The sequence below is a fragment of the Lichenostomus cassidix genome, unplaced genomic scaffold, assembly GCF_008360975.1.
Source record: "Lichenostomus cassidix isolate B80296 unplaced genomic scaffold, HeHo_3.0 HiC_scaffold_39, whole genome shotgun sequence".
In the NCBI taxonomy this organism is placed as follows: domain Eukaryota; kingdom Metazoa; phylum Chordata; class Aves; order Passeriformes; family Meliphagidae; genus Lichenostomus; species Lichenostomus cassidix.
In genome coordinates this window covers 1,803,089-1,829,250 of record NW_028147446.1, presented here as the reverse complement: position 1 = coordinate 1,829,250, position 26,162 = coordinate 1,803,089, and the positions used below count along the sequence as shown (strand labels likewise).

General features: G+C 47.6%; 3 protein-coding genes across 10 annotated transcripts in view; 1 reads left to right on the top strand and 2 right to left on the bottom strand.

Moving 5' to 3' along the window:
- Positions 1–26,162, bottom strand: part of LOC146422698 (phospholipid phosphatase-related protein type 2-like) — a 42,165-nt gene that overhangs the window by 11,264 nt on the left and 4,739 nt on the right. For 2 of the 3 annotated variants that reach the window (XM_085046149.1, XM_085046148.1), the window contains one exon: positions 303–491. In XM_085046149.1, coding sequence (XP_084902275.1) covers positions 303–491 — 189 coding nt within the window. Of the gene's footprint in view, positions 1–302; positions 492–3,749; positions 3,901–26,162 lie in introns of those variants that run through there. The other variant, XM_085046147.1, reaches the window with a different exon arrangement.
- LOC146422700 (protein crumbs homolog 3-like) lies at positions 11,856–15,975 on the top strand. The gene is made up of 3 exons (XM_085046154.1): positions 11,856–12,092; positions 13,015–13,079; positions 15,661–15,975. Exons 1-3 carry the CDS (start codon positions 12,032–12,034, stop codon positions 15,874–15,876), a joined length of 342 nt encoding a protein of 113 aa, XP_084902280.1. The 5' UTR covers positions 11,856–12,031; the 3' UTR covers positions 15,877–15,975.
- Positions 17,765–26,149, bottom strand: LOC146422699 (adhesion G protein-coupled receptor E5-like). Of its 6 annotated transcripts, none has more exons than XR_014848059.1 (8): positions 25,977–26,149; positions 24,782–24,848; positions 23,917–24,008; positions 22,168–22,373; positions 19,483–19,564; positions 19,345–19,379; positions 19,090–19,114; positions 17,765–17,864 (listed from the first exon to the last, which is right to left on the bottom strand). XR_014848059.1 is itself a non-coding variant. In XM_085046152.1 (6 exons), exons 1-5 carry the CDS (start codon positions 26,135–26,137, stop codon positions 19,512–19,514), a joined length of 579 nt encoding a protein of 192 aa, XP_084902278.1. In that variant the 5' UTR covers positions 26,138–26,149; the 3' UTR covers positions 18,799–18,864. The 6 variants fall into 6 exon arrangements, 3 of the variants coding, with proteins under 3 accessions (XP_084902278.1, XP_084902276.1, XP_084902277.1); XR_014848061.1 differs by lacking the exon at positions 25,977–26,149 and adding an exon at positions 25,672–25,815; XR_014848060.1 differs by lacking the exons at positions 19,090–19,114; positions 19,345–19,379 and adding an exon at positions 18,799–18,861 and having other exon boundaries at positions 17,851–17,864; positions 19,509–19,564.

Here is a 26,162-nt window from a genome sequence, read left to right as displayed (position 1 = left end):
TTTTTACCCCAAAAATCCCCAGAAATCACACCCAGGACCCCCAAAAAAATCCCCAAAAATCCCCCAAAAATAAAAAAAAAATCCCAAAAAATCCCAAAATCCCCCCAAACCCACTTTTAACCCCTTCAAGCCCATTTTATACCCTTCCAAACGCCTTTTTATCCCCCAAAATTCCCCCAAAACACCCCAAAATCCCCAGAAATCACACCCAGGACCCCCAAAAAAACCAAAAAAAATCCCAAAAAATCCCAAAAAATCCCAAAAAATCCCAAAAAACCCCAAAAACCCAAAATTGCTCTCACGGTCAGGCTGGGCACAGCAGTGACCAGGGAGTAGATGAGGGCAGGAGGAGCTCTGCTCAGCCAGGGTGGTCCTGGGTCAGGTCTCCCAAAATTTGGGTCTCGGCAGAAAAACCCTCCGACGTGGGCAGGGAAGGCGTCGGTGAACTCCAGCTGGTAAGCCAGGGCGGCTGTGCCCCCCAAAATCCCCACCTGGGACCCCAAAAATTTGAAAAAAATATCATAAATGGAGAGAAAATGCCGAAATTCAGAAAAAATCCCCATAAAATTCAGAGAAAATCCCTAAATTCATCCTAAATTTGCCCCAAATCCAGCTGGGAAACCCCAAAAACAGGGTCAGTGAATGCCAAAATTCCCACCTGGGACCCCCAAAATTTGGAGAAAATATCATAAATTGGGAGAAAATCCCAAAATTCAGAAAAAATCCCCATAAAATTCGGAGAAAATTCACCTAAAACTCAGAGAAAATCACTAAATTCACCCCAAATCCAGCTGGGAAACCCCAAAAACAGGGTCTGTGAATCCCAAAATACCCACCTGGGACCCTGAAAATTTGGAGAAAAAATCATAAATTTGGAGAAAATCCCGAAATTCAGGAAAAATCCCCATAAAATTCGGAGGAAATTCACCCGAAATCCAGAGAAAATCACTAAATTTATCCTAAATTCACCCCAAATTCAGCTGGGAAACCCCAAAAAGAGGGTCAGTGAATCCCAAAATTCCCACCTGGTACCCCGAAAGTTAAAGAAAAATATCATAAATTTGGAGAAAATCCCAAAATTCAGAAAAAATCCCCATAAAATTCAGAGAAAATCCCTAAATTCATCCTAAATTTGCCCCAAATCCAGCTGGGAAACCCCAAAAACAGGGTCAGACCCCAAAATACCCACCTGGGGGGCAGGAGAACCCCGAAATTCAGAGAAAAGCCCGAAATTCAGAGAGAAAATCCCCAAATTCGGAAAAAATCCCCATAAAATTCAGAGAAAATCACTAAATTTGCCCCAAATTCACCCAAAATTCACACCAAATTCACCCCAAATCCAGCTGGTAAGCCAGGGCGGCTGTGCTCCCCAAAATCCCCACCTGGGACCCTGAAAATTTGGAGAAAAAATCATAAATTGGGAGAAAATCCTGAAATTCAGGAAAAATCCCCATAAAATTCGGAGAAAATTCACCCGAAATTCACAGAGAATCACTAAATTCATCCTAAATTTGCCCCAAATCCAGCTGGGAAACCCCAAAAACAGGGTCAGACCCCAAAATACCCACCTGGGGGGCAGGAGAACCCCGAAATTCAGAGAAAATCCCAAAATTCAGAGAGAAAATCCCCAAATTCAGAAAAAATCCCCATAAAATTCAGAGAAAATCACTAAATTTGCCCCAAATTCACCCAAAATTCACACCAAATCAACCCCAAATCCAGCTGGTAAGCCAGGGCGGCTGTGCTCCCCAAAATCCCCACCTGGGACCCCGAAAATTTGGAGAAAATATCATAAATTTGGAGAAAATCCCAAGATTCAGGAAAAATCCCCATAAAATTCAGAGAAAATTCACCCAAAATCCAGAGAAAATCACTAAATTCACCCCAAATCCAGCTGGGAAACCCCAAAAACAGGATCAGTGAATCCCAAAATACGCACCTGGGACCCCAAATGTTAAAGAAAAATATCATAAATTTGGAGAAAATCCCGAAATTCAGGAAAAATTCCCATAAAATTCAGAGAAAATTCACCCGAAATTCACAGAGAATCACTAAATTCACCCTAAATTTCCCCCAAATTCAGCTGGGAAACCCCAAAAACAGGGTCAGTGACCCCAAAATACCCACCTGGGACCCCGAAATTGAAAAAAAAAAACCATAAATTGAGAGAAAATCCCAAAATTCACAGAAAATCGCGAAATTCAGAAAAAATCCCCACAAAATTCAGAGAAAATCACTAAATTTACCCTAAATTCATCCTAAATTTGCCCCAAATCCACCCCAAATCTACCCAAAATCCAGCTGTGCTCCCCAAAATTCCCACCTGGAACCCCAAAATTTGGAGAAATCCACCCAAAATTCAGAGGAAATCAGAAAAAATTCCCATAAATTGAGAGAAAATCCCTAAATTCACCCCAAATCACCCCAAAATAGCCACCTGGAACCCCAAAATTTGGAAAAATCCACCCAAAATTTGGAGAGATCACCCCGAAATTCAGAAAAAAAATCAGAAAAAAATCCCATAAATTCAGAGAAAATCCCGAAATTCAGAGGAAATCAGAAAAAAATTCCCATAAATTGAGAGAAAATCCCTAAATCCACCCCAAATCACCCCAAAATTCCCACCTGGAACCCCAAAATTTGAAAAAATCCACCCAAAATTTAGAGAGATCACCCCGAAATTCCGAGAAAATCAGAAAAAATTCCCATAATTTCAGAGAAAATCCCGAAATTCAGAGGAAATCAGAAAAAAATTCCCATAAATTGAGAGAAAATCCCCAAATTTGCCCCAAATCTACCCAAAATCCAGCTGTGCTCCCCAAAATTCCCACCTGGAACCCCAAAATTTGGAGAAATCAACCCAAAATTTGGAAATGTCAACCCGAAATTCAGAGAAAAATCAGAAAAAATTCCCATAATTTCAGAGAAAATCCCTAAATCCACCCCAAATTCACCCCAAAACCCACCTGGGACCCCAAAATTCAGATTAATCACCCCAAAAATTCAGGAAAACACCCCTTGGGATCCCCAAAATCCCCAAATCCAGCTGGGATTTTGGGGTTTTTTGGGGGATCCCATTTTTTTGGGGTCCCCCAGCTATTTTCGGAGCATTTTGGGGTCTCTCTGGCTATTTTTGGTGTCCCAAGGAGAATTTTTGGGGTTCTTCATATTTTTTAGGGTATTTTTAGGGTATTTTTGGGTCATTTTTGGGGTATTTTGGGGGGTATTTTTGGGTATTTTTGGGGCATTTTTGGGGGTATTTTTGGGTCATTTTCTGGGCTATTTTTGGGGGTATTTTTGGGCATTTTGGGGCATTTTTGGGGCATTTTGGGAGTAATTTTTTGCATTTTTGGGGATTTTTTTGTATTTTGGGGGTAATTTTTTTGCATTTTTGGGGGTTTTTGTATTTTGAGGGGCATTTTGGGGGCTATTTTTGGGGTCTCTCCAGGCATTTTTTGGGCTGTTTTTGGGCTATTTCTGGGGGTATGTTTATGGCATTTTTGGGGTATTTTTGGGGTATTTTTGGGCTCTCTCCGGGCATTTTTGGGGACATTTTTGGGGTATTTTTTGGCTTTTTTGGGGGCATTTTTTGGGTATTTTGGGGGCATTTTTGGGGTATTTTTGGGGGTGTTTTCAGGGTATTTTTGGGGTATATTTTTGGCTTTTTTGGGGATATTTTTGGGGTCTCTCCAGGCATTTTTTGGGCTATTTTTGGGGTTATTTTTGGGGGTCTCTGGCCCCCTCCTCACCTCCAGCAGCAGCACACAAGGAACGATGGAATTTCTCTTCTCCTGCCGAGGGGAAGCCATGGCTGGGAAACCCAAAAAAAACCCAAAAAAATAAAAAAAAAACCCCAAAAATCCCCAAAAAAACCCCAAAAACCCCAAAAAATCCCAAAAAACCACCTGGGAAACCCCAAAAATAGCTCTGGGGACCCCAAAAAATCAAAAAAAATCCCAAAAATGAGCTCCGGGAATACCTGTGGAAGGAAAAAAAAAGTCAAAGCCACGCCCACCCCAAAAAATCACCCCAAAAATTGGGATATCGACCCCAAAAATTGGATTATCGACCCCAAAATCGATCCAGGGATGGATGGGAATTCAAAATTTCCCCAAAAATCCCAAAATTCGAGCCGAAATTTCAATTAAAAAAGGGGAATTAAACCCAAAATTAAGGCCAGGATGGGTGGGAAACCCGAAATTTCATCTTAAAATCACCCTGGAAACCCCAAAAAATACCCCAAATCCCCCAAAATCCTCCCAAAAATGCCCCAAAATCACCTGAGAGCCCCAAATTCCCCCCAAAATCCCCAAATTCTCCTCAAAATCCCCCAAATTCACCCCAAAATCACCCTGTAAACCCCAAATTATCCCCAAAATTACCCCAAAAAAGGGGAAATCACCCCAAAATCAACCTGCGGCCAGGTGGGAACCCCAAAATTTCCTCCCCAAATCCTCCGGGAACCCCAAAAAAGCCCCAAAATCCCCACAAAATCCCCAAAAAGGCCCAAATATCCCCCAAAATCGACCCCAAAACCCCAAAATCCCCCCAAAAGGCCCCAAAATCCCCAAAATCCCCCAAAATGAACCCAAATTCCCCCAAACTTACCCCAAAATCCCCCCAAAATAACCCAATTCCCAAAACTCTAAATTCCCCCAAAAAGACCCCCAAAATCCCCAAATTCCCCAAAACTCCCAAACTGCCCCCAAATAAGACCCCAAATCCTCCAAATCCTCCAAAATCCCCCCAAAACCCAAAATCCCCCAAATTCCCCCCTAAAATGCCCCAAACTCCCAAATTCCCCAAAAATGACCCCAAAATTCCCAAAATCCCCAATTTCTCCTAAACCCCCAAAATCCCCCCAAAATGACCTCAAAATCCCTAAATTTGATTTAAAAGGCCCCAAACCCCCAAAAGACCCCAAATTCCCAAAAACCCCCAAAATCCCCAAAATCCCCAAAACCCCCAAAAAACCCCAATACTCCCAAATTTCTCCAAAATCCCCAAAATTCCCAAAATCCCCAAATCCCCCAAATCCCCCCCAAAATACCCCAAAACTCCCAAATCCCAAAAATAACCCCAAATCCCCCAAAATACCCCAAAACTCCAAATTCCCCTCAAAATCCCCCAAAAATACCCAAAATCCCCCAAAGGCCCCAAAATCACCCCAAAAATGACCCCAAAACCCCAAATTTCCCCCAAAATCCCCAAAACCCCCAAAAGGCCCCAAAATCCCCAAATTCCCACAAATTCCCCCCAAAACCCCAAATTCCCCAAAAATCCCAAAAACTCAAACCCCAAAATAAATCCCCAACTTCCCCCAAAAATGACCCCAAAATCCCCAAATTCCACCCAAAATACCCCAAACCCAAAATCCCCAAATAACCCCACCCAAAAAGGCCCCAAAATCCCAAAACTCCCCAAAATCCCCAAAACTCTCAATGACCCCAAATCCCCAAATTTCCCCCCAAAAATCCCCAAATTCCCCCCAAAAGGCTCCTCCCCCTCCCCAAATTTCGGGGCTCCCCCAGACCCACCGGGGCTCCGGCAGGAGATGTCGCGATAGATATCGCGATATGGCCGCGGGGGGGGGAGGGGAAGGAGAGCGCTGATTGGCTGGGGAGGAGCTGCCCCTCCCCCACCCCGCCCCCACCCCCCCACTGCGGCAAGGGGGGAGGGGAGGGAGGGGAGAGACCCCAAAATAGCCCAAAATTGGGGGAAATATCCCCAAAATAGCCCAAAATTGGGGGAAATATCCCCAAAAATCAAATCTTAAAATAGGGAGAGAAAAATATCCCAAAAATGGGGAAAAATATCCCCAAAATTGTCCAAAAATGGGGAAAAATCCCCAAAATGTCCCAAAAATGGGGAAAATATCCCCAAAAATCAATCCGAAATGGGGAGAGAAAAATATCCCAAATATGGGGAAAAAATATCCCAAAAATGGGGAAAAAATATCCCAAAAATGGGGAAAAATATCCCCAAAATAGCCCAAAATTGGGGGAAAATCCCCAAAATAGCCCAAAAATGGGGGAAATGTCCCCAAAAATCCATCCGGAAATGGGGAGAGAAAAATATCCCGAAAATGAGGAAAAAATATCCCAAAAATGGGGAAAAATATCCCAAAATATCCCAAAAATGGGGAAAATATCCCAAAAATGTCCCAAAATTGGGGAAAATATCCCCAAAATATCCCAAAAATGGGGGAAATATCCCCAAAATATCCCAAAAATGGGGGAAATGTCCCCAAAAATCAATCCTGAAATGGGGAGAGAAAAATATCCCAAAAATGGGGAAATATCCCCAAAATATCCCAAAAATGGGGGAAATATCCAAAAAATGTGGAAAATATCCCAAAAATTGTCCAAAAATGGGGAAAATATCCCCAAAATATCCCAAAAATGGGGAAAAAATATCCCAAAAATGGGGAAAATATCCCCAAAATATCCCAAAAATGGGGAAAAATCCCCAAAATATCCCAAAAATGGGGAAAATATCCCCAAAAATCAATCGGAAATGGGGAGAGAAAAATATCAATCTGAAATGGGGAAAAATATCCCAAAAATGGGGAAATATCCCCAAAATATCCCAAAAATGGGGAAAAAATATCCCAAAAATGGGGAAAATATCCCCAAAATATCCCAAAAATGGCGAAAATATCCCCAAAATATCCCAAAAATGGGGAAATATCCCCAAAATATCCCAAAATTGGGGGAAATATCCCCAAAAATCAATCGGAAATGGGGAGAGAAAAATATCCCAAAAATGGGGAAAAAAAATCCCAAAAAATGTCCAAAAATGGGGAAAAATCCCCAAAATAAAATCCTAAAATGGAGAGAGAAAAATATCCCAAAAATGGGGAAAAATATCCCGAAAATGGGAAAAAAAAATCCCCAAAATTGTCCAAAAATGGGGGAAAATCCCAAAAATGAATCCTAAAATAGGGAGAGAAAAATATCCTAAAATGGGGAAAAAAACCTAAAAATTGAGATTCTGAAAATGGGGAAAATATCCCCAAAAATTGTCCAAAAATGGGGAAAATATCCCCAAAATATCCCAAAAAATGGGGGAAAATCCCCAAAATAAAATCCTAAAATGGAAAGAGAAAAATATCCCAAAAATGGGGGAAAATCCCTAAAATGGGGGAAATATCCCCAAAATTGTCCAAAAAATGGGGAAAAATCCCAAAAATAAATCCTAAAATAGGGAGAGAAAAATATCCTAAAAAGGTGGAAAAAAATCCCTAAAAATGGAGATTCTTCAATGGGGAAAATATCCCCAAAAATGGGGGAAAATCCCAAAAAAATCAATCCGAAATGGGGAGAGAAAAATATCCCAAAAATGGGGGGAAAACCCTAAAAATTGGGATCCTGAAAATGGGGAAAATATCCCAAAAATGGGGAAAAATCCCTAAAATTGAGATTCTGAAAATGGGGAAAATATGTCAAAAATGGGGGAAAATCCCAAAAAGAAATCCGAAATGGGGAGAGAAAAATATCCCAAAATTGGGGAAAAATCCCTAAAAATTGAGATTCTAAAATGGGGAAAATATCCCCAAAATGCGGAAAAAATCCCAAAAATGGGGAAATATCCCAAAAATATATCCTAAAACAGGGAGAGAAAAATATCCCAAAAATGGGGAAAAAACCCTAAAATAAATCCTAAAATAGGGAGAGAAAAATATCCTAAAATGGGGGAAAATCCCTAAAATTGAGATGCTTAAAATGGGGAAAATATCCCCAAAAATTGGGGAAAATATCCCCAAAATTGTCCAAAAATGGGGAGAAATCCCAAAAATCAATCCTAAAATGGGGAGAGAAAAATATCCCAAAATGGGGAAAAACTCTAAAAATAACATCCTAAAATGGGGAGAGAAGAATATCCCAAAAATGGGGAAAATCCCAAAAATAAATGCTAAAATAGGGAGAGAAAAATATCCTAAAATGGGGGGAAAAATCCCTAAAATTGAGATGCTTAAATGGGGAAAATATCCCCAAAAATGGGGGAAAATCCCAAAAAAAATCAATCCGAAATGGGGAGAGAAAAATATCCCAAAAATGGATAAAAAATCCCTAAAATTGAGATTCTAAAATTAGGAAAATATCCCCAAAAATGGGGAAAAATCCCAAAAATGGATCCTAAAAATGGGGAAAGGGATTTCGGGATCATTTTGGGGTCATTTTTAGGATCATTTTAGGATTCCATTTTAGGATTTCCCCACTTTTTCTCTCCCATTTTTTGGGATAATTTTGGGATAATTTTGGGAGAATTTTGGGTTTATTTTTAGGATCATTTTCGGATCCCATTTTGGGCTTTCTTCCCTTTTTCTCTCCCATTTTGAGATCTTTTTGGGATCATTTTGGGGTCATTTTTGGGATAATTTTGAGATCATTTTGGGGATAATTTTAGGATCATTTTTGGGATAATTTTTAGGATCTCATTTTAGGATTTCTTCCTTTTTCTCTCTTATTTTTGGGATCATTTCAGGATCATTTTTGGGATCATTTTGGGGTCATTTTTGGGATAATTTTGGGATAATTTTAGGATCATTTTTGGGATAACTTTGGGATCATTTTGGGGATAATTTCGGGATCATTTTAGGATCATTTTCTGATCCCATTTTAGGATTTTCCCCCTTTCTCTCTCCCATTTTGGGGTCATTTTTGGGATAATTTTGGGATCATTTTGGGATCATTTTTGGATAATTTTGGGATCCCATTTTAGGATTTTCTCCCCTTTCTCTCTCCCATTTTGAGTTCCCATTTTGGGATCATTTTGGGATCATTTTGAGATCATTTTGAGATCATTTTCGGATCATTTTTGGGATCATTTTGAGATCATTTTTGGGATCATTTTGGGATCATTTTGGGTTTATTTTTTGGACAATTTCCGGATCCCATTTTTACGATTTTCTCCCCTTTTTCTCTCCCATTTTGGGTTTATTTCCAATTTCCCCAAATTTATTTTCCGGATTCCCCAATCCTCTCCTCGCGCATGCGCAGCGCGCCATTTTCCCATGACGTCACCCCAGCGGGGGTGGGCGTGGCTTTACCCATATATGGTCACAACCCACCTGCTCAAGCCACGCCCATTCCCAAGCCCCGCCCCCTGCCAGGTGTGGGCGTGGCCTGGCGCCAGGTACGGGATGGGCGTGGTCAGTCGGGTCACGTGACGAGGGCGTGGCCTGGGAGAGACCCGGAAGTACCGGAAGGGAGCGGGACAGGTGCGGGGGGAGGGGCGGGGAGGGGATTTTGGGAGAATTTTGGGGGATTTGGGGGAATTTGGGGGATTTGGGGGCTTCGGGGCGGGGAGGGGCTGGAGTGTGGCCCAGGTGTGTTTTGGGGTGCCAGGTGTGGTTTGGAGGGAATTTTGGGGGGATTTTGGGGGTCCCAGGTGTGTTTTGGGGTGGAATTTGGGGAGATTTGGGGGTCCCAGGTGTGGCTGGAGCAGATTTGGGTGGAATCTGGGGGAATTCCTTGGGGAGAACCTGGGGGTCTCAGGTGTGTTTTGGGAGATTTGGGGAGATTTGGGTCCCAGGTGTGATCCGGGTGGAATCTGGGGGAATTTGTGTCCCAGGTGTGTTTGAGAGGAATTTGGGAGGATTTTGGGGAAATTTGGGGGGTCCCAGCTGTGTTTGGGGGAAATTTGGGGGTCCTGTTATTTGGGGAGATTTTGGGATCCCAGGTGTGGCCAGAGTTCCCAGGTGGCTTTGGGGTGGAATTGGGGAATTTTGGGGCCTCAGGTGTTTTGGGTGGAATTCGGGGGGATTTGGGGAGTTCTGGGGGGTCCTGGGTGTGGCCGAGGAGGTCCCAGGTGTGTTCTGGGTGGAATTTGGGGGTTTCCAGGTGTGTTTTGGGGGAGATTTGGGAGTCCCAGGTGTGTTTCAGGTGAAATTTGGGGTTCCCAGGTGTGTTTGGAGGGGAATTTGGGGGGAATTTGGGTGGAATTAAGGCGTTCTGGGGGTTCCCAGGTGTGTTTCGGGTGGAATTTGGGGAGATTTGGGTGGAATTGAGGAGTTCTGGGAGGTTCCAGGTGTGTTTGGAGGGGAATTTGGGGAGATTTTGGGGGGAATTTGGGGTTCCCAGGTGTGTTTTGGGGAAGATTTGGGGAGATTTGGGACTCCCAGGTGTGTTTCAGGTGGAATTTGGGGAGATTTGGGTGGAATTAAGGAGTTCTGGGAGGTTCCACGTGTGTTCGAGGATTTGGAAATTGGGAGTCTGGGGGTCCCAGGTGTGTTTTGGGGAGAATTTGGGGAGATTTGGACCCCAGGTGTGTTTCAGATTGAATTTGGCAGTCCCAGGGTTTGGAGGGAATCTCAGGGAATTTGGGGGAATTTGGGGGTCTCAGGTGTGTTTCAGGTGGAATTTGGGGAGACTTGGGTGGAATTAAGGAGTTCTGGGAGGTTCCAGGTGTGTTTGAAGGAATTTGGGGGAGATTTTGGGGGAAATTTGGGGGTCCCAGCTGTGTTTTGGGGGGAGATTTGGGACTCCCAGGTGTGTTTCAGGTGAAATTTGGGGTTCCCAGGTGTGTTTTGGGGTGGAATTTGGGAAAATTTGGGTGGAATTGAGGAGTTCTAGGAGGTTCCAGGTGTGTTTGGAGGGGAATTTGGGGAGATTTAGGGGGGAATTTGGGGCTCCCAGGTGTGTTTCAGGTGGAATCTGGGGGTCCCAGGTGTGTTTGGAGTGGAATTTGGGGAGATTTTGGGGGGAATTTGGGACTCCCAGGTGTGTTTCGGGTGGAATTTGGGGAGATTTGGTGGTCCCAGGTGTGTTTCAGGAGTCTCAGGTGTGGATTTGGGGGGATTTGGGCCGTCCCAGGTGTGGTTTTTGGGGGTCCCAGGTGTGTTCCAGGTGTGTTTTTGGGGCTCCCATTTATATTTTGGGGTCCCAGGTATATTTTGGGGTTCCAAGGTGTGGTTTTTTTGGGTTCCTGAGGTGTTTTTTGGGCTCCCCAGGTGTATTTTGGGGTCCCAGGTCTGTCCCTGATACATTTTTTTGGCTCCCCAGGTACATTTTAGGGTCCCAAGGGTGTTCCAGGTGTGGTTTTTTGCTTCCCAGGTGTATTTTGGGTTCCAAGGTATGTTCCAGGTGTGTTTTTTGGGCTCCCCAGGTGTATTTTGGCTCCCCAGGTGTGTCCCTGATGTGGTTTTTTGGCTCCCTAGGTACATTTCGGGGGCCCAGGTGTGTTCCAGGTGTGTATTTTGGCTCCCCAGGTGTGTTTTTTCCTTCCCCAGGTGTATTTCGGGGTCCCCAGGTGTGTTCCAGGTGTATTTTGGGGTTCCCAGGTGTGTTCCAGGTGTGTTTTTTGGCTCCCCAGGTGTGTTTTTTGGGTTCCCCATGTGTATTTTTGGCTCCCCAGGTGTGTTTTTTCACTCCCCAGGTGTGTTTTTGGCTCCCCAGCTGTGTTCCAGGTGTGTTTTTTCCTTCCCCAGGTACATTTCGGGGTCCCAGGTGTGTTCCAGGTGTGTTTTTTGGGTTCCCCATTTATATTTTTGGCTCCCCAGGTGTATTTTGGCTCCCCAGGTGTGTTCCAGGTGTGTTTTTTCCTTCCCCAGGTACATTTCGGGGTCCCCAGGTGTGTTCCAGGTGTGTATTTTGGGGTTCCAAGGTGTATTTTGTGGCTCCCCAGGTACATTTTTAGCTCCCCAGGTGTGTATTTTTGCTCCCCAGGTGTGTTCCAGGTGTGTTTTTTCCTTCCCCAGGTACATTTTTGGCTCCCCAGGTGTGTTCCAGGTGTGTTTTTTGGGTTCCCCATTTATATTTTTGACTCCCCAGGTGTGTTCCAGGTGTGTTTTTTCCTTCCCCAGGTGTATTTTTGGCTCCCCAGGTGTGTTCCAGGTGTGTTCCAGGTGTATTTTTGGGTTCCCCATTTATATTTTTGGTTCCCCAGGTGTGTTTTTGGCTCCCCAGGTGTGTTCCAGGTGTGTTTTTTGGGTTCCCCATTTATATTTTTGGCTCCCCAGGTGTGTCCCAGGTGTGTTCCAGGTGTGTTTTTCCCTCCCCAGGTGTATTTCGGGGTCTCTCAGCCCCCCATGGCCTCTCCCCCCCAGCTGGCTCTGGCTCTGGCCTTGCCCTGCCTCGCCCTGGGACAGGGTACGGACTGGTTTGGACTGGGAGCACTGGGAATGGGAACTGGGGGGACTGGGAGCGACTGGGATGGACTGGTTTATACTGGGAGCAACTGGAAATGGACTGGAATGGATTGGGATGGACTGGGAGGAACTGGGAATGGATTGGGAGGGACTGGGAGGGAATTTGGGGTTATTTTGGGGATATTTTGGGGCTCTGGGGTTATTTTGGGGTGTTTTTGGCATATTTTGAGATGGTTTTGGGATATTTTGGGGTGTTTTTGGGGTGTTTTGGGGTTATTTGGGATTATTTTGGGATATTTTGGGGCTCTGGGGGTTATTTTGGGGTGTTTTTAGGTTATTTTGGGGTGTTTCGGGGATATTTTGGGACATTTCGGGGCTCTGGGGTTTATTTTGGGGTGGTTTTGGGATATTTTGGGGTTATTTTGGGGTGGTTTTGGAATACTTTGGGGCTCTGGGGGATATTTTGGGGTTATGTTGGGTTATTTTGGGATATTTTGGGGCTCTGGGGGTTATTTTGGGGCGTTTTTGGGATATTTTGGGGTTATTTTGGGGTTATTTTGGGATATTTTGGGGTTATTTAGGTTTATTTTGGGGATATTTTGGGGTTATTTTGGGATATTTTGGGATATTTCGGGACTCTGGGGTTATTTTGGGATATTTCAGGGTTATTTTGGGGATATTTTGGGGCTCCGGGGGTTATTTTGGGGTGTTTTTGCGATATTTTGGGATATTTTGAGATGGTTTTGGGGTTATTTGGGTTTATTTTGGGGATATTTTGGGACATTTCGGGGCTCTGGGGGTTGTTTTTGGGTGTTTTTGGGACATTTCGGGGCTCTGGGGTTTATTTTGGGGTGTTTTTGGGATATTTTGGGATATTTTGGGGTTATTTGGGGAGAGGTCCTAACCCCCCCTGACCCCCCCAGGCTCTCCCAGTCTAACCAGTAACAGCTCCAGTAACGGCACTGCGCCCCCTGCTGGGGGACTCTCGGTACGTGGGATTTTGGGGGATTTTGGGAGGATTTTGGGGATTTTGGGAGGATTTTGGGAGGATTTTGGGGATTTTGGGAGGATTTTGGGGATTTTGGGAGGATTTGGGGCGTTTGGGAGTTTTCTGGGGGAATTCGGGAGGATTTTGGGAGGATTTTAGGGGGGATTTGAGGGGATTTTGGGAGGATTTGGGGGATTTTGGGAGGATTTTGGGGTCTGTGGGATTTGGGGGATAAAAAAAATGGGAGATTTTGGGGGATTTAGGGGATTTGAGGGGATTTTGGGAGGATTTGGGGATTTTGGGGGCTGGGGATTTGGGGGATTTTGGGGAGATTTTGGGAGGATTTTTGGGGTTCTTGGCTGGGATTTAGGGGATTTGGGAGGATTTTGGGAGGATTTTTTGGGGTTCTGGCTGGGATTTGGGGGATTTTGGGTTCTGGGTGGGATTTGGGGGGATTTTGGGAGGATTTTTGAGATCCCCGGGGGGATTTGGGGATTTTTTGGGGGAATTTTGGGATGATTTTGGGGGGATTTTGGGATCCCTGGGGGAGTTTTGGGGTTCTCCTGGATTTTGGGGTCCCCGGGAGGGATTTGGGGGATCCCTGTGGAGGTTTTGGGGCTCTTTGGGGAAGTTTTGGGGTGAATATTTGGGGATATTTCCGAATATTTTGGGACTCCTGGGAAACCCTTATTTGCTTTGTATTTTGGGGATTTTTGGGTTGATTTGTAGAGGATTTTTTGGGGGATTTTGGCAGATTTTGGGGTTCCTGGGGGAGGTTTTTGGGGTCCCTGGAGGGAATTTTGGTGATCCTTGAGCAGCTTTTGGGGTCCCTGGGAGAATTTTGGAAACACCTAATTTTCCCTGTATTTTGGGGATTTTTGGGTGGATTTTTTGGGGGATTTTTTAGGGGATTTTTTTTTGGGATTTCGGGGTTCCCCTGGGATTTTGGGATCCCTGGGATTTGGGGTTCCCTGGGTGTATTTTGGGGATGTTTTTGGGGTCCCTGGCTGAGTTTTGAGGTCCCTTGGAGGGTTTTGGGATTCCCTGGGGATTTGAGGAGTTCCCTTGGGATTTTGGGATTTTTGGGGGATTCTTTGGGGGATTTTTTGGGGGATTTTTTAGGGATTTTTGGGGGATTCTTTTGGAGATTCTTTTGGGACTTTTTGGGATTTTTTGGGCGATTTTTCTGGGGATTTGTTAGGATTTTTGGGGGGATTTTTGGGGGATTTTTTGGGGCGATTTTTAGGATATTTTTGGGGATTTTGGGGATTCTTGGGCGATTTTTGGAGGATTTTTTCGGATTTTTTGGATTTTTGGGGATTTCTGGGGATTTAGGGATTTTTGGGGGTGTTTTTGGTATTTTTGGGAGGATTTTTTTAAGATTTTTTGGCGATTTTTGGGGATTTTTAGAGATTTTTGGGATTTTTTGGGGGGATTTTCTGGGGATTCTTTTGGAGATTCTTTGGGGGATTTTTTTGGGCTTTTTTTGGGGATTTTTCCAGGGATTTTTTTAGGGATTTTTTGGGGGGATTTTTTTGGGAATTTCGGGTGAATTTTTTTGGGAATTTTGGAGTCTCCTGACCCCCTGTTTGCAGCCTGCAGGCACGGTGGCTCTCTCGGTGCTTTTCGGGGGTCTGGGGGCTCTGGGTCTCGTTGCACTGCTGATTTTGGGGATTCCCTGGGGATTTCGGGGCTCTCTGGGGAGTTTTGGGGGATTTTTGGGAGATTTTGGGGTCCCTGGGGGTGTTTTGGGGTTCTCCTGGATTTTGGGATCTCTGGGTGGGATTTGGGGGATCCCAGTGGAGGTTTTGGGGCTCTTTGGGGAAGTTTTGGGGTGAATATTTGGAGATATTTCCAAACATTTTGGGACTCCTGGGAAACCCTTATTTTCTCTGGATTTTGGGGATTTTTGGGTGGATTTTTTTGGGAATTTCGGGGTTCCCCTGGGATTTGGGGTTCCTTGGGGAGGTTTTTGGGGTTCCCTGGGTGAATTTTGGGGATCCCTGGGTGAGTTTTGAGGATCCTTGAGCCACTTTTGGGGCCCCTGGGAGAATTTCAGAAACACCTGATTTTCCCCATATTTTGGGTATTTTTGGGTGGATTTTTTTGGGGATTTTTTGGGAATTTCGGGGTCTCCCCAAACTGCTAACCCCCCTGTTTGCAGCCTGCAGGCACGGTGGCTCTCTCGGTGCTTTTCGGGGGTCTGGGGGCTCTGGGTCTCGTGGCTCTGCTGATTTTCGGGGATTCCCTGGGGATTTGAGCAATTCCCTTGGGATTTTTGGGGGGATTTTTTAGGGATTTTTGGGGGATTGTTTAGGGATTTTTGGGTGATTTTTCTGGGGATATTTTTTGGGATTTTTTGGGGGATTTCTGGGGATTTTTAGGGATTTTTTGGGGGATTTTTGGGGGGATTCTTTTGGGGATTTTCTGGGCGATTTTTCTGGGGATTCTTTGGGGGATTTTTCTGGGGATTTTTTTGGCGATTTTTTGGGCAATTTTTCTGGGGATTTTTTAGGGATTTTTGGGGGGATTTTTTGGGAATTTCGGGGTCTCCCCAAACTGCTAACCCCCCTGTTTGCAGCCTGCAGGCACGGTGGCTCTCTCGGTGCTTTTCGGGGGTCTGGGGGCTCTGGGTCTGGTGGCTCTGCTGGTTTTCGGGGCGCTGCGGCTGCGCGAGAAGAGGAGGAGCGAAGGATCCTATCGACCCAGCCGGGAGGAATTGGGGGGGGGGGCGAGGGGACCCCCGGCCGGGCAGCCCCCCCCCCTGCGCCTGCCGCCCGAGGAGAGGCTCATCTGAGACCCCAGACCCGAAATTTTGGGACACTTCGAGACCCCGACCCGAAATTTGGGGCTTTGAAGGTTTAATAGGACTTTTTGGGGAGGGGGCTTTGGGGTCCAGGAGGGGTTGACCCCCTATCTGTGACCCCTCCATCGAGAATGGACTGATCCGAGACCCCTCCCCAAATTTTTGGGATGGTTTGAGACCCCAGACCCAAAATTTTGGGATACTTCGAGACCCCAGACCCAAAATTTGGGGCATTGAAGGCTTTATAGGGCTATTTGGGGAGGGGGCTGGGGGGTCTGGGAGGGGTCTGGGACCCCCAAAAACACCCCAAAACCGCTTTATGGACTCGTCTGAGGACCCCAGACCCAAATTTTTGGGATCATCTGAGACCCCAGACCCAAATTTGGGGGGCAGAAGAGACCCCAGACCCAAAATTTGGGGCATTGAAGGCTTAATGGGACTTTTTGGGGAGGGGGCTGGGGGGATGAGACCCCAAAAATCCCCCAAAAAACACTTTATAGACTCATCTGAGACCCCAGACCCAAAATTTTGGGATTCTTCGAGACCCCGACCCAAAAAATGAGGTTTTTTGGGGTCCCTGGGGGGGATTTTGGGGTCTTTTGGGGGTTTTTTGGGGGTTTTTTTTGGGGAGGGGTCTCAGCCACGCGGATTAAAGTCTATTTTTGAAAAGAAAATCAATAAAAAAATTAAAAAAAAAAAAAAAAAGATAATTCCAAAAAAAATGGTCTGGAAAATTCGGGATCCCAAAATTCCCGAGTTTGGTCCCAAAATCCACTGGAATTTCACCCCAAAATCCCTGAATTTCACCCCAAAATCCCGGGAATTCACCCCAAAAAATTTGGGATCCCAAAATCCCCGCGTTTGGTCCCAAAAAATGGGAATTTCACCCCAAAAATGTCCTTGGAAGCCCCAAAATCCCAGGAATTCACCCCAAAAACATCTGTTGGGATCCCAAAAATTCCCAAGGTTGACCCCAAAAAATAGGAATTTCACCCCAAAAACTCCTCCTGGAACCCCAAAATCCCAGGAATTCACCCCAAAATCAAATTAACTTTTTTAAATTTTATTGGGTTGGTGGGGGAGGGGCAGCAGAAATCCCGATTTTTCCCAAAAATTCCATTTTTTCCCCCCAAAATTCCATCGATTTTTTCCCCAAAATTCCATTGATTTTTTTCCCTCATTTTCCCCAAAATTCCATTGGTTTCCTTTCCCGAAATTCCATCGATTTTCCCCCAAAACCCAATTTTTCCTCCCAAAATTCTGATTTTTCCCCAAATTCCATTGATTTCACCCCAAAATTCCACTGATTTTTTTCCCAAATTTCCATCAATTTTCCCCAAAATTCCATCGATTTTCACCCCAAATTTCCATCAATTTTTTCTGATTTTTCTCCCAAATTCCATTGATTTTTCACCCAAATTTCCATCAATTTTCTCCCAAAATTCCATCGATTTCACCCCAAATTCCATCAATTTTTTCCCCCAAATTTCCATCGATTTTTTCTGATTTTTCACCCCAAATTTCCATTGATTTTTCACCCAAATTTCCATCAATTTTCACCCAAAATTCCATCAATTTTCACCCAAAATTCCATCGATTTTTCCCCCAAATTCCATGATTTTCTCCCAAATTTCCATCGATTTTTATCTGATTTTTCTCCCAAAATTCCATCAATTTTCACCCAAAATTCCATCTATTTTCACCCAAAATTCCATTATTTTCACCCAAAATTCCATCAATTTTTTTCCGGAAATTCCATGATTTTCTCCCAAATTTCCATCGATTTTTTCTGATTTTTCTCCCAAATTCCATTGATTTTCACCCAAATTTCCATAAATTTCACCCAAAATTCCATCCATTTTTTTCCGATTTTTCTCCCAAATTTCCATTGATTTTCTCCCAAATTTCCATGATTTTCACCCAAATTTCCATCGATTTTCGGGAATTTTCGGCTCCGGCTGCGGGGGGGGGAGGGGCACCTGTGGGGGAGGGGGAGGGGAGGTTACTGGTGTTACTGGTTTTACTGGGAGCTCTTACTGGTGTCACTGGTGTGACTGGGAGCTCCATCCACCCTTACTGGTGTTACTGGTGTTACTGGTGTTACTGGTGTGACTGGTGTGACTGGGAGGTTCTCCTGCCACCCCTAGTGGTGTTACTGGTGTGACTGGGAGCTCCTCCATCTGTCCTTACTGGTGTCACTGGTGTTACTGGTTTTACTGGGAGCTCTTACTGGTGTCACTGGTGTGACTGGGAGCTCCTTGCACAACCCTTACTGGTGTTACTGGTATGACTGGGAGCTCCTTGCACAACCTTACTGGTGTCACTGGTGTTACTGGTTTTACTGGGAGCTCTTACTGGTGTCACTGGTGTGACTGGGAGCTCCTCCCGCCGCCCCTACTGGTGTGACTGGTTTTACTGGGAGCTCTTACTGGAGTTACTGGTATTATTGGAGTGTTACTGGTGTTACTGGTGTGTTACTGGTGTGACTGGGAGCTCCTGGCACAACCTTACTGGTGTCACTGGTGTGTTACTGGTGTGTCACTGGTGTTACTGGGAGCGCTTACTGGTGTGACTGGTGTGACTGGGAGCTCCTCCCGCCGCCCCTACTGGTGTTACTGGTGTGTTACTGGTGTTACTGGTGTGACTCACCTCTCTTACTGGTGTTACTGGTGTGACTGGGAGCTCCTCCCGCCGTCCCTACTGGTGTTACTGGTGTGTTACTGGTGTTACTGGTGTGACTCACCTCTCTTACTGGTGTGACTGGGAGCTCCTCCCGCCGCCCCTACTGGTGTTACTGGTGTGACTCACCTGTGTTACTGGTGTGTCACTGGTGTGTCACTGGTGTGACTGGGAGCTCCTCCCGCCGCCCCTACTGGTGTTACTGGTGTTACTGGTGTTACTGGTGTGACTCACCTGTGTTACTGGTGTGACTGGGAGCTCCTCCCGCCCTTACTGGTGTTACTGGTGTTACTGGTGTTACTGGTGTTACTGGTGTTACTGGTGTGACTCACCTCTGTCACTGGTGTTACTGGGAGCTCCTCCCACCACCCTTACTGGTGTCACTGGTGTGACTGGGAGCTCCTCCTGCCGCCCTTACTGGTGTTACTGGTTTTACTGGTGTGACTCATCTGTGTCACTGGTGTGTTACTGGTGTGACTGGGAGCTCCTCCCGCCGCCCCGACTGGTGTTACTGGTGTGACTCACCTGTGTCACTGGTGTTACTGGTGTGACTGGTGTGACTCACCTGTGTTACTGGTGTGACTGGGAGCTCCTCCCGCCGCCCTTACTGGTGTTACTGGTGTCACTGGTGTGACTGGTGTGTTACTGGTGTGTTACTGGTGTGACTCACCTCTCTTACTGGTGTGACTGGGAGCTCCTCCCGCCGCCCCGACTGGTGTTACTGGTGTTACTGGTGTGTTACTGGTGTTACTGGTGTGACTCACCTGTGTCACTGGTGTGTCACTGGTGTGACTGGGAGCTCCTCCCGCCGCCCCGACTGGTGTTACTGGTGTTACTGGTGTGTTACTGGTGTTACTGGTGTGACTCACCTCTGTTACTGGTGTGACTGGGAGCTCCTCCCGCCGCCCCGACTGGTGTTACTGGTGTTACTGGTGTTACTGGTGAACTCAGAGTAAGCTGAGGCTCGCGGGCAGAGCAGAGATCGATACCAGGAGCGAACCTGCGGGAAACCAGTTTGCACTGGGAGCCTCCCAGTTTGGACTGGGAATTACCAGTATGGACTGGGAATTACCAGTTTGGACTGGGAGCATCCCAGTTTGGACTGGGAATGTCCAGTTTGGAACAGAACCCTCCCAGTTTGGAATGGGAACATCCCAGTATGGACTGGGAATTACTGGTTTGGACTGGGAACGTCCCAGTATGGACTGGGAGCATCCTGGTTTGGACTGGGAATGACTGGTTTGGACTGGGAATTACTGGTTTGGACTGGGAGCATCCCAGTATGGACTCAGAACGTCCTGGTTTGGACTGGGAATGACTGGTTTGGACTGGGAGCTGACCAGTATGGACTGGAAACATCCCAGTTTTAACTGGGAGCGTCCCAGTATGGACTGGGAATGACTGGTTTGGACTGGGAATCCCCAGTTTGGACTGGGAGCTGACCAGTATGGACTGGGAATGACTGGTTTGGACTGGGAGCTGACCAGTACGGACTGGGAATCACCAGTTTGAACTGGGAACATCCCAGTACAGACTGGGAACACCCAGTTTGGACTGGGAGCTGACCAGTATGGACTGGGAATTACCAGTTTGGACTGGGAACATCCCAGTTTGGACTGGGAACGTCCCAGTTTGGACTGGGAGTGTCCCAGTATGGACTGGGAACATCCCAGTATGAACTGGGAACATCCCAGTATGAACTGGGAATCCCCCCTTGAACCAGGGGCAGTTTTAGGGTCCCAGGGAGGCTTTTGGGGTCCCAATTTTGGAGGTTTTGGGGCTTTTTTGGGGTGAATTTTGGGGTTTTTGGGTACCTTGGGGTGTCCCAGGCAGTGGCAGAGGAAGATGAAGATGATTTGGGTTTCCCAGGGCAGTTTTTGGGGTAGATTTTTGGGTTTTTTGGGTACAATTTTGGGATTTTTGGGTTTTCGGGGTTCCTGAATCCATTTTTGGGGTTATTTTTGGGGTGATTTTGGGTATTTTGGGGGACCTTGGGGTGTCCCAGGCAGTGACACAGGAAGATGAAGATGATTTGGGGGTCCTGGGGATGTTTTTCTGTGTGATTTTGGGGTAGATTTTTGGGATTTTGGGGAAGTTTTTGGGGTTTTGGGGTAGATTTTTGGGGGGTTTTAGGTTTTTGGGGTTCCCGGCTCCATTTTTGGGGTGATTTTTGGGTTTTTTGTGTACCTTGGGGTGTCCCAGGCAGTGGCAGAGGAAGATGAAGATGATTTGGGTTTCCCAGGGCAATTTTTAGGATAGATTTTTGGGGTTTTTGGGTAGATTTTTGGGTTTTGGGGTAGATTTATGGGATTTTTAGGTTTTTGGGGTTCCCAGCTCCATTTTTGGGGTGATTTTTGGGATTTTGGGTACCTTGGGGTGTCCCAGGCAGTGGCACAGGAAGATGAAGGTCCCCTGGGTGATGATTTGGGTTTCCTGGGGCAGTTTTTGGGGCAGTTTTTTGGGTTTGTTGGGTACAATTTCAGGATATTTAGGTTTTTGGGGTTCCCGGCTCCATTTTTAGGGTTATTTTTGGGGTTTTTGGGTGAAATTTTTGGGATTTTGTGTACCTTGGGGTGTCCCAGGCAGTGGCAGAGGAAGATGAAGATGATTTGGGTGATGATTTGGGGTTCCCAGGGGTGGTTTTGGGGCAGTTTTTGGGGATTTTGGGGTAAATCTTTGGGGATTTTTGGGTTTTCGGGGTTCCTGAATCCATTTTTGGGGTGATTTCGGATAATTTAGTGTACCTTGGGGTGTCCCAGGCAGTGACACAGGAAGATGAAGGTCCCCTGGGTGATGATTTGGGGTTCCCAGGGGTGTTTTTTTGGTTTTTTTGGGTACAATTTTGGGATTTTTGGGTTTTTGGGGTTCCCGGCTCCATTTTTGGGGTGATTTCGGGTGATTTTGTGTACCTTGGGGTGTCCCAGGCAGTGGCACAGGAAGATGAAGGTCCCCTGGGTGATGATTTGGGTTCCCAGGGCAGTTTTTGGGGTAGATTTTGGGGTTTTTTGGGTACAATTTTGGGATTTTTAGGTTTTCACGTGTCCCAAATCCATTTTTGGGGTTATTTTTGGGGTGATTTTGGGGTTTTTGTGTACCTTGGGGTGTCCCAGGCAGTGGCACAGGAAGATGAAGGTCCCCTGGGTGATGATTTGGGGTTCCCAGGGGTGTTTTTTTGGGTTTTTTGGGTACAATTTTGGGATTTTTGGGGTTTTTGGGGTTCCCGGCTCCATTTTTGGGGTGATTTCGGGTATTTTTGTGTACCTTGGGGTGTCCCAGGCAGTGGCACAGGAAGATGAAGATGATTTGGGAAGATTTTGGGGCAGTTTTTTGGGATTTTGGGGTAAATCTTTGGGGATTTTTGGGTATTCGGGTGTCCCAAATCCATTTTTGGGGTTATTTTTGGGGTGATTTTTGGGATTTTGTGTACCTTGGGGTGTCCCAGGCAGTGGCACAGGAAGATGAAGGTCCCCTGGGTGATGATTTGGGGTTCCCAGGGGTGTTTTTTTGGGTTTTTTGGGTACAATTTTGGGATTTTTAGGTTTTCACGTGTCCCAAATCCATTTTTAGGGTTATTTTTGGGGTGATTTTTGGGATTTTGTGTACCTTGGGGTGTCCCAGGCAGTGGCACAGGAAGATGAATGTCCCCTGGGTGGCGTTGAGCAGGCAGAAGAGGAGGGGGAGGGGCGGGGGGGCACTGCCGGGGGGGAGGGGCAGCCCCCCCCCCCCCCCAGCCCAGCCCCGCCCCCAAGCCCACCGACCAACAGGAGCCCAGCAGGGCCAGCTGCCCCAGTGACGTCACCAGCAGCACCCTGGGGACAGCAGGGGACAGCGGGGACATCAGTGGGGACATTGGGGACATCAGGGACATCAGTGGGGACATTGGGGACATTAATGGGGATATTGGGGACATTGGGGACATCAATGGGGAAATTGGGGACAATGGGGACATCAACGGGGACAGCGTTGGGGACATTGGGGACATCAGTGGGGACATTGGGGACAATGGGGACATCAGTGGGGAAATTGGGGACATCAGTGGGGACATCAATGGAGAAATTGGGGACACTGGGGACATCAGTGGGGAAATTGGGGACAATGGGGACATCAATGGGGACAGCATTGGGGACATTGGGGACATCGTTGGGGACATTGGGGACATTGAGGACATTGGGGACATCAGTGGGGACATTGGGGACAATGGGGACATCAACAGGGACAGCGTTGGGGACATTGGGGACATCAGTGGGGACATTGGGGACATCAGTGGGGACATTGGGGACAATGGGGACATTGGGGACATCGTTGGGGACATTGGGGACAATGGGGACATCAATGGGGACAGCGTTGGGGACATTGGGGACATCAGTGGGGACATTGGGGACATCAGTGGGGACATTGGGGACAATGGGGACATCAACGGGGACAGCGTTGGGGACATTGGGGACATCAGTGGGGACGTCAGTGACATCGTTGGGGACATTGGGGACATTGGGGACATCAGTGGGGACAGTGGGGACATCAATGGGGACATCAATGGGGACATTGGGGACATCAACGGCATTGTCACCTGGGATCCCCCAATGTCCCCAGTGTCCCCAATCACCCCAATGTCCCCAAATGTCCCCAATGACCCCAACGTCCCCGATGTTCTTAATGTCCCCAATGCCCCAAATATCCCCAGTGTCCCCAACGTCCGTCATGATGTCCCAAATCCCCCCGATGTCCCCAAATCCCCAATGTCCCCAATGATGTCACCAAATCCCCAACATCCCAAATGTCCCCAGTGTCCCCAATGTCCCCAGTCGCCCAATCCCCCAACATCCCCAGTGTCCACAATGATGTCCACAATGTCCCCAATCCCCTGATGTCCCCAATGTCCCCAAATGTCCCCAACATCCCCAATGTCCCTAATGATGTCCCAAATCCCTCCACTGTCCCCAATCCCCCAACGTCCCCAATATCCCCAATGTCCCCAATGTCCCCAATGTCCCTGATGTCCCCAATTCCCCAATCCCCCAATATCCCCAAGGTCCCCAATGTCCCCAAATCCCCAATGTCCCCAGTATCTCCAATGTCCCCAATGTCCCCAATGTCCCCAGTGTCCCCAGTGTCCCCAACGTCCCCAATGTCCCCAATGTCCCCAATGTCCCCAATGTCCCCAATATCCCCAATCCCCCCAAATCCCCAATGTCTCCAAATCCCCAATGCCTCCAATGTCCCCAATGTCCCCAATCCCCAATGTCCCCAATGTCCCCAAATCCCCCATGTCCCCAATGTCCCCAAATCCCCCATGTCCCCAATGTCCCCAAATCCCCAGTGTCCCCAATGTCCCCAATCCCCCCAATGTCCCACCGGATCTTGCGCAGATGTCCCACGTCTGGGTTGATCTCGTTGAATTTCTGCACCAACTTCCAGAGGGTGACAACCAGGATGACAGCGTTGACCTGGGGACAGCGGGGACAGAGGGACATTGGGGACAGCAGGGACATTGGGGACATTGGGGACATTGGGGGGGTTGGGGACATTGGGGACACTGGGGACATTGGGGACATTGAGGATATTGGGGATATTGGGGACACTGGGGACAGTGGGGATGTTGGGGGGGTTGGGGACACTGAGGACACTGGGGACAATGGGGACATTGGTGACACTGGGGATATTGGGGACACTGGGGACACTGAGGACATTGGGGACACTGGGGATATTGGGGACAAGGGGGTTGACAGGTGACAATGGAGGGACAGGAGGTTGATGGGACGGTGACACTGGTGGCACTGGGGTGACAGCAGTGACAGGGAGGTGACACTGGAGGTGACAAAGGTGACAGGGAGGTGACAAAGGTGACACAGGTGACACACAGGTGACATGGAGGTGGCACTGAGGTGACACAGGTGACACTGAGGTGACACTGGGGTGACACAGGTGACAGGGAGGTGACACGGAGGTGACACGGAGGTGACACAGAGGTGGCACTGGGGTGACACAGGTGACACAGAGGTGGCACTGAGGTGACACAGGTGACCCAGAGGTGGCACTGAGGTGACACTGAGGTGACACAGGTGACACAGGTGACACAGGTGACACTGGTGACACAGAGGTGACACGGAGGTGACACTGAGGTGACACTGAGGTGACACAGGTGACACAGGTGACACACAGATGACACACAGGTGGCACAGGTGACACAGGTGACACACAGGTGACACCGAGCTCTCACCGCGCTGATGACAATGACAGGACCCTGGAAGCTCCAGCGGAAACCTCGAGCCAGGGAGAGCCAGCAACTGGGAACGGGAAATGGGCAAACTGGGAGGGACTGGGAATGGGAAATGGAGAACTGGGAACTGGGATGGACTGGGAATGGAACTGGGATGGACTGGGATAGACTGGGAGGGACTGGGAATGGGAACTGGGAGGGACTGGGAGGGACTGGGAGGGACTGGGAATGGGAAATGGGCAAACTGGGAGGGACTGGGAGTGGAACTGGGAGTGGAACTGGGAGGGACTGGGAACGGGAAATGGGCAAACTGGGAGCACTGGGAGGGACTGGGAATGGAACTGGGGAACTGGGAATGGAACTGGGAGGGACTGGGATAGACTGGGAGGGACTGGGAATAGAACTGGGAGGGACTGGGAATGGGAACTGGGATGGACTGGGAGGGACTGGGAATGGGAAATGGGGAACTGGGAATGGGAAATGGGGAACTGGGAGGGAACTGGGATAGACTGGGAGGGACTGGGATTGAGAAATGGGCAAACTGGGAGGGACTGGGTATGGAACTGGGAATGGGAAATGGGGAACTGGGAGGAACTGGTAATGGGACTGGGAGGGAGTGGAAGGAACTGGGAGGGACTGGGAATGGGAACTGGGGAACTGGGAGGAACTGGGTGAACTGGGAAGGGAACTGGGATGGACTGGGAATGGAACTGGGAGGGACTGGGAAGGACTGGGATTGGGAAACAGAGGAACTGGGAGCACTGGGAGGGACTGGGAGTCTCCCCCCATTCATTATCCATCACTATTGATGACTATCCATCACTATCAATCACTGTGGTTATTGATCACTATTGGTTATTGATCAGTACTGATATCCCCCTGTCACTCACTATTGGTCTGTCCCAAACCCCCAGGGGTTCACAGCCGCGGCCAGTGCCACGATGAGCACCGGGGGGGTGTAGCCCATGGCCAGCAGGTGCTGCTATCGCTATTGATCACTATTGGTTATTGATCACTATCAATACCCCCCCGTCACTCACTATTGGTCTGTCCCAAACCCCTGTGGGTTCACAGCCGCGGCCAGTGCCACTGTCAGCACCAGGGGGGATCACTATTGATCACTGTCACTATTGATCACTATGGTTATTGATCACTATGGGTTATTGATCACTATCAGTATCCCCCCATCACTCACTATTGGTCTGTCCCAAACCCCTGGGGGTTCACAGCCGCGGCCAGTGCCACGATGAGCGCCGGGGGGGTGTAGCCCATGGCCAGCAGGTGCTTTGGCCGCAGCCAGGCCGGAGGGAACACTCTGACCAGCAGGATGTACAGGTGGAGCCCCTGCAGGGCCATCCAGGTGAACGCCGACAGCTACCAG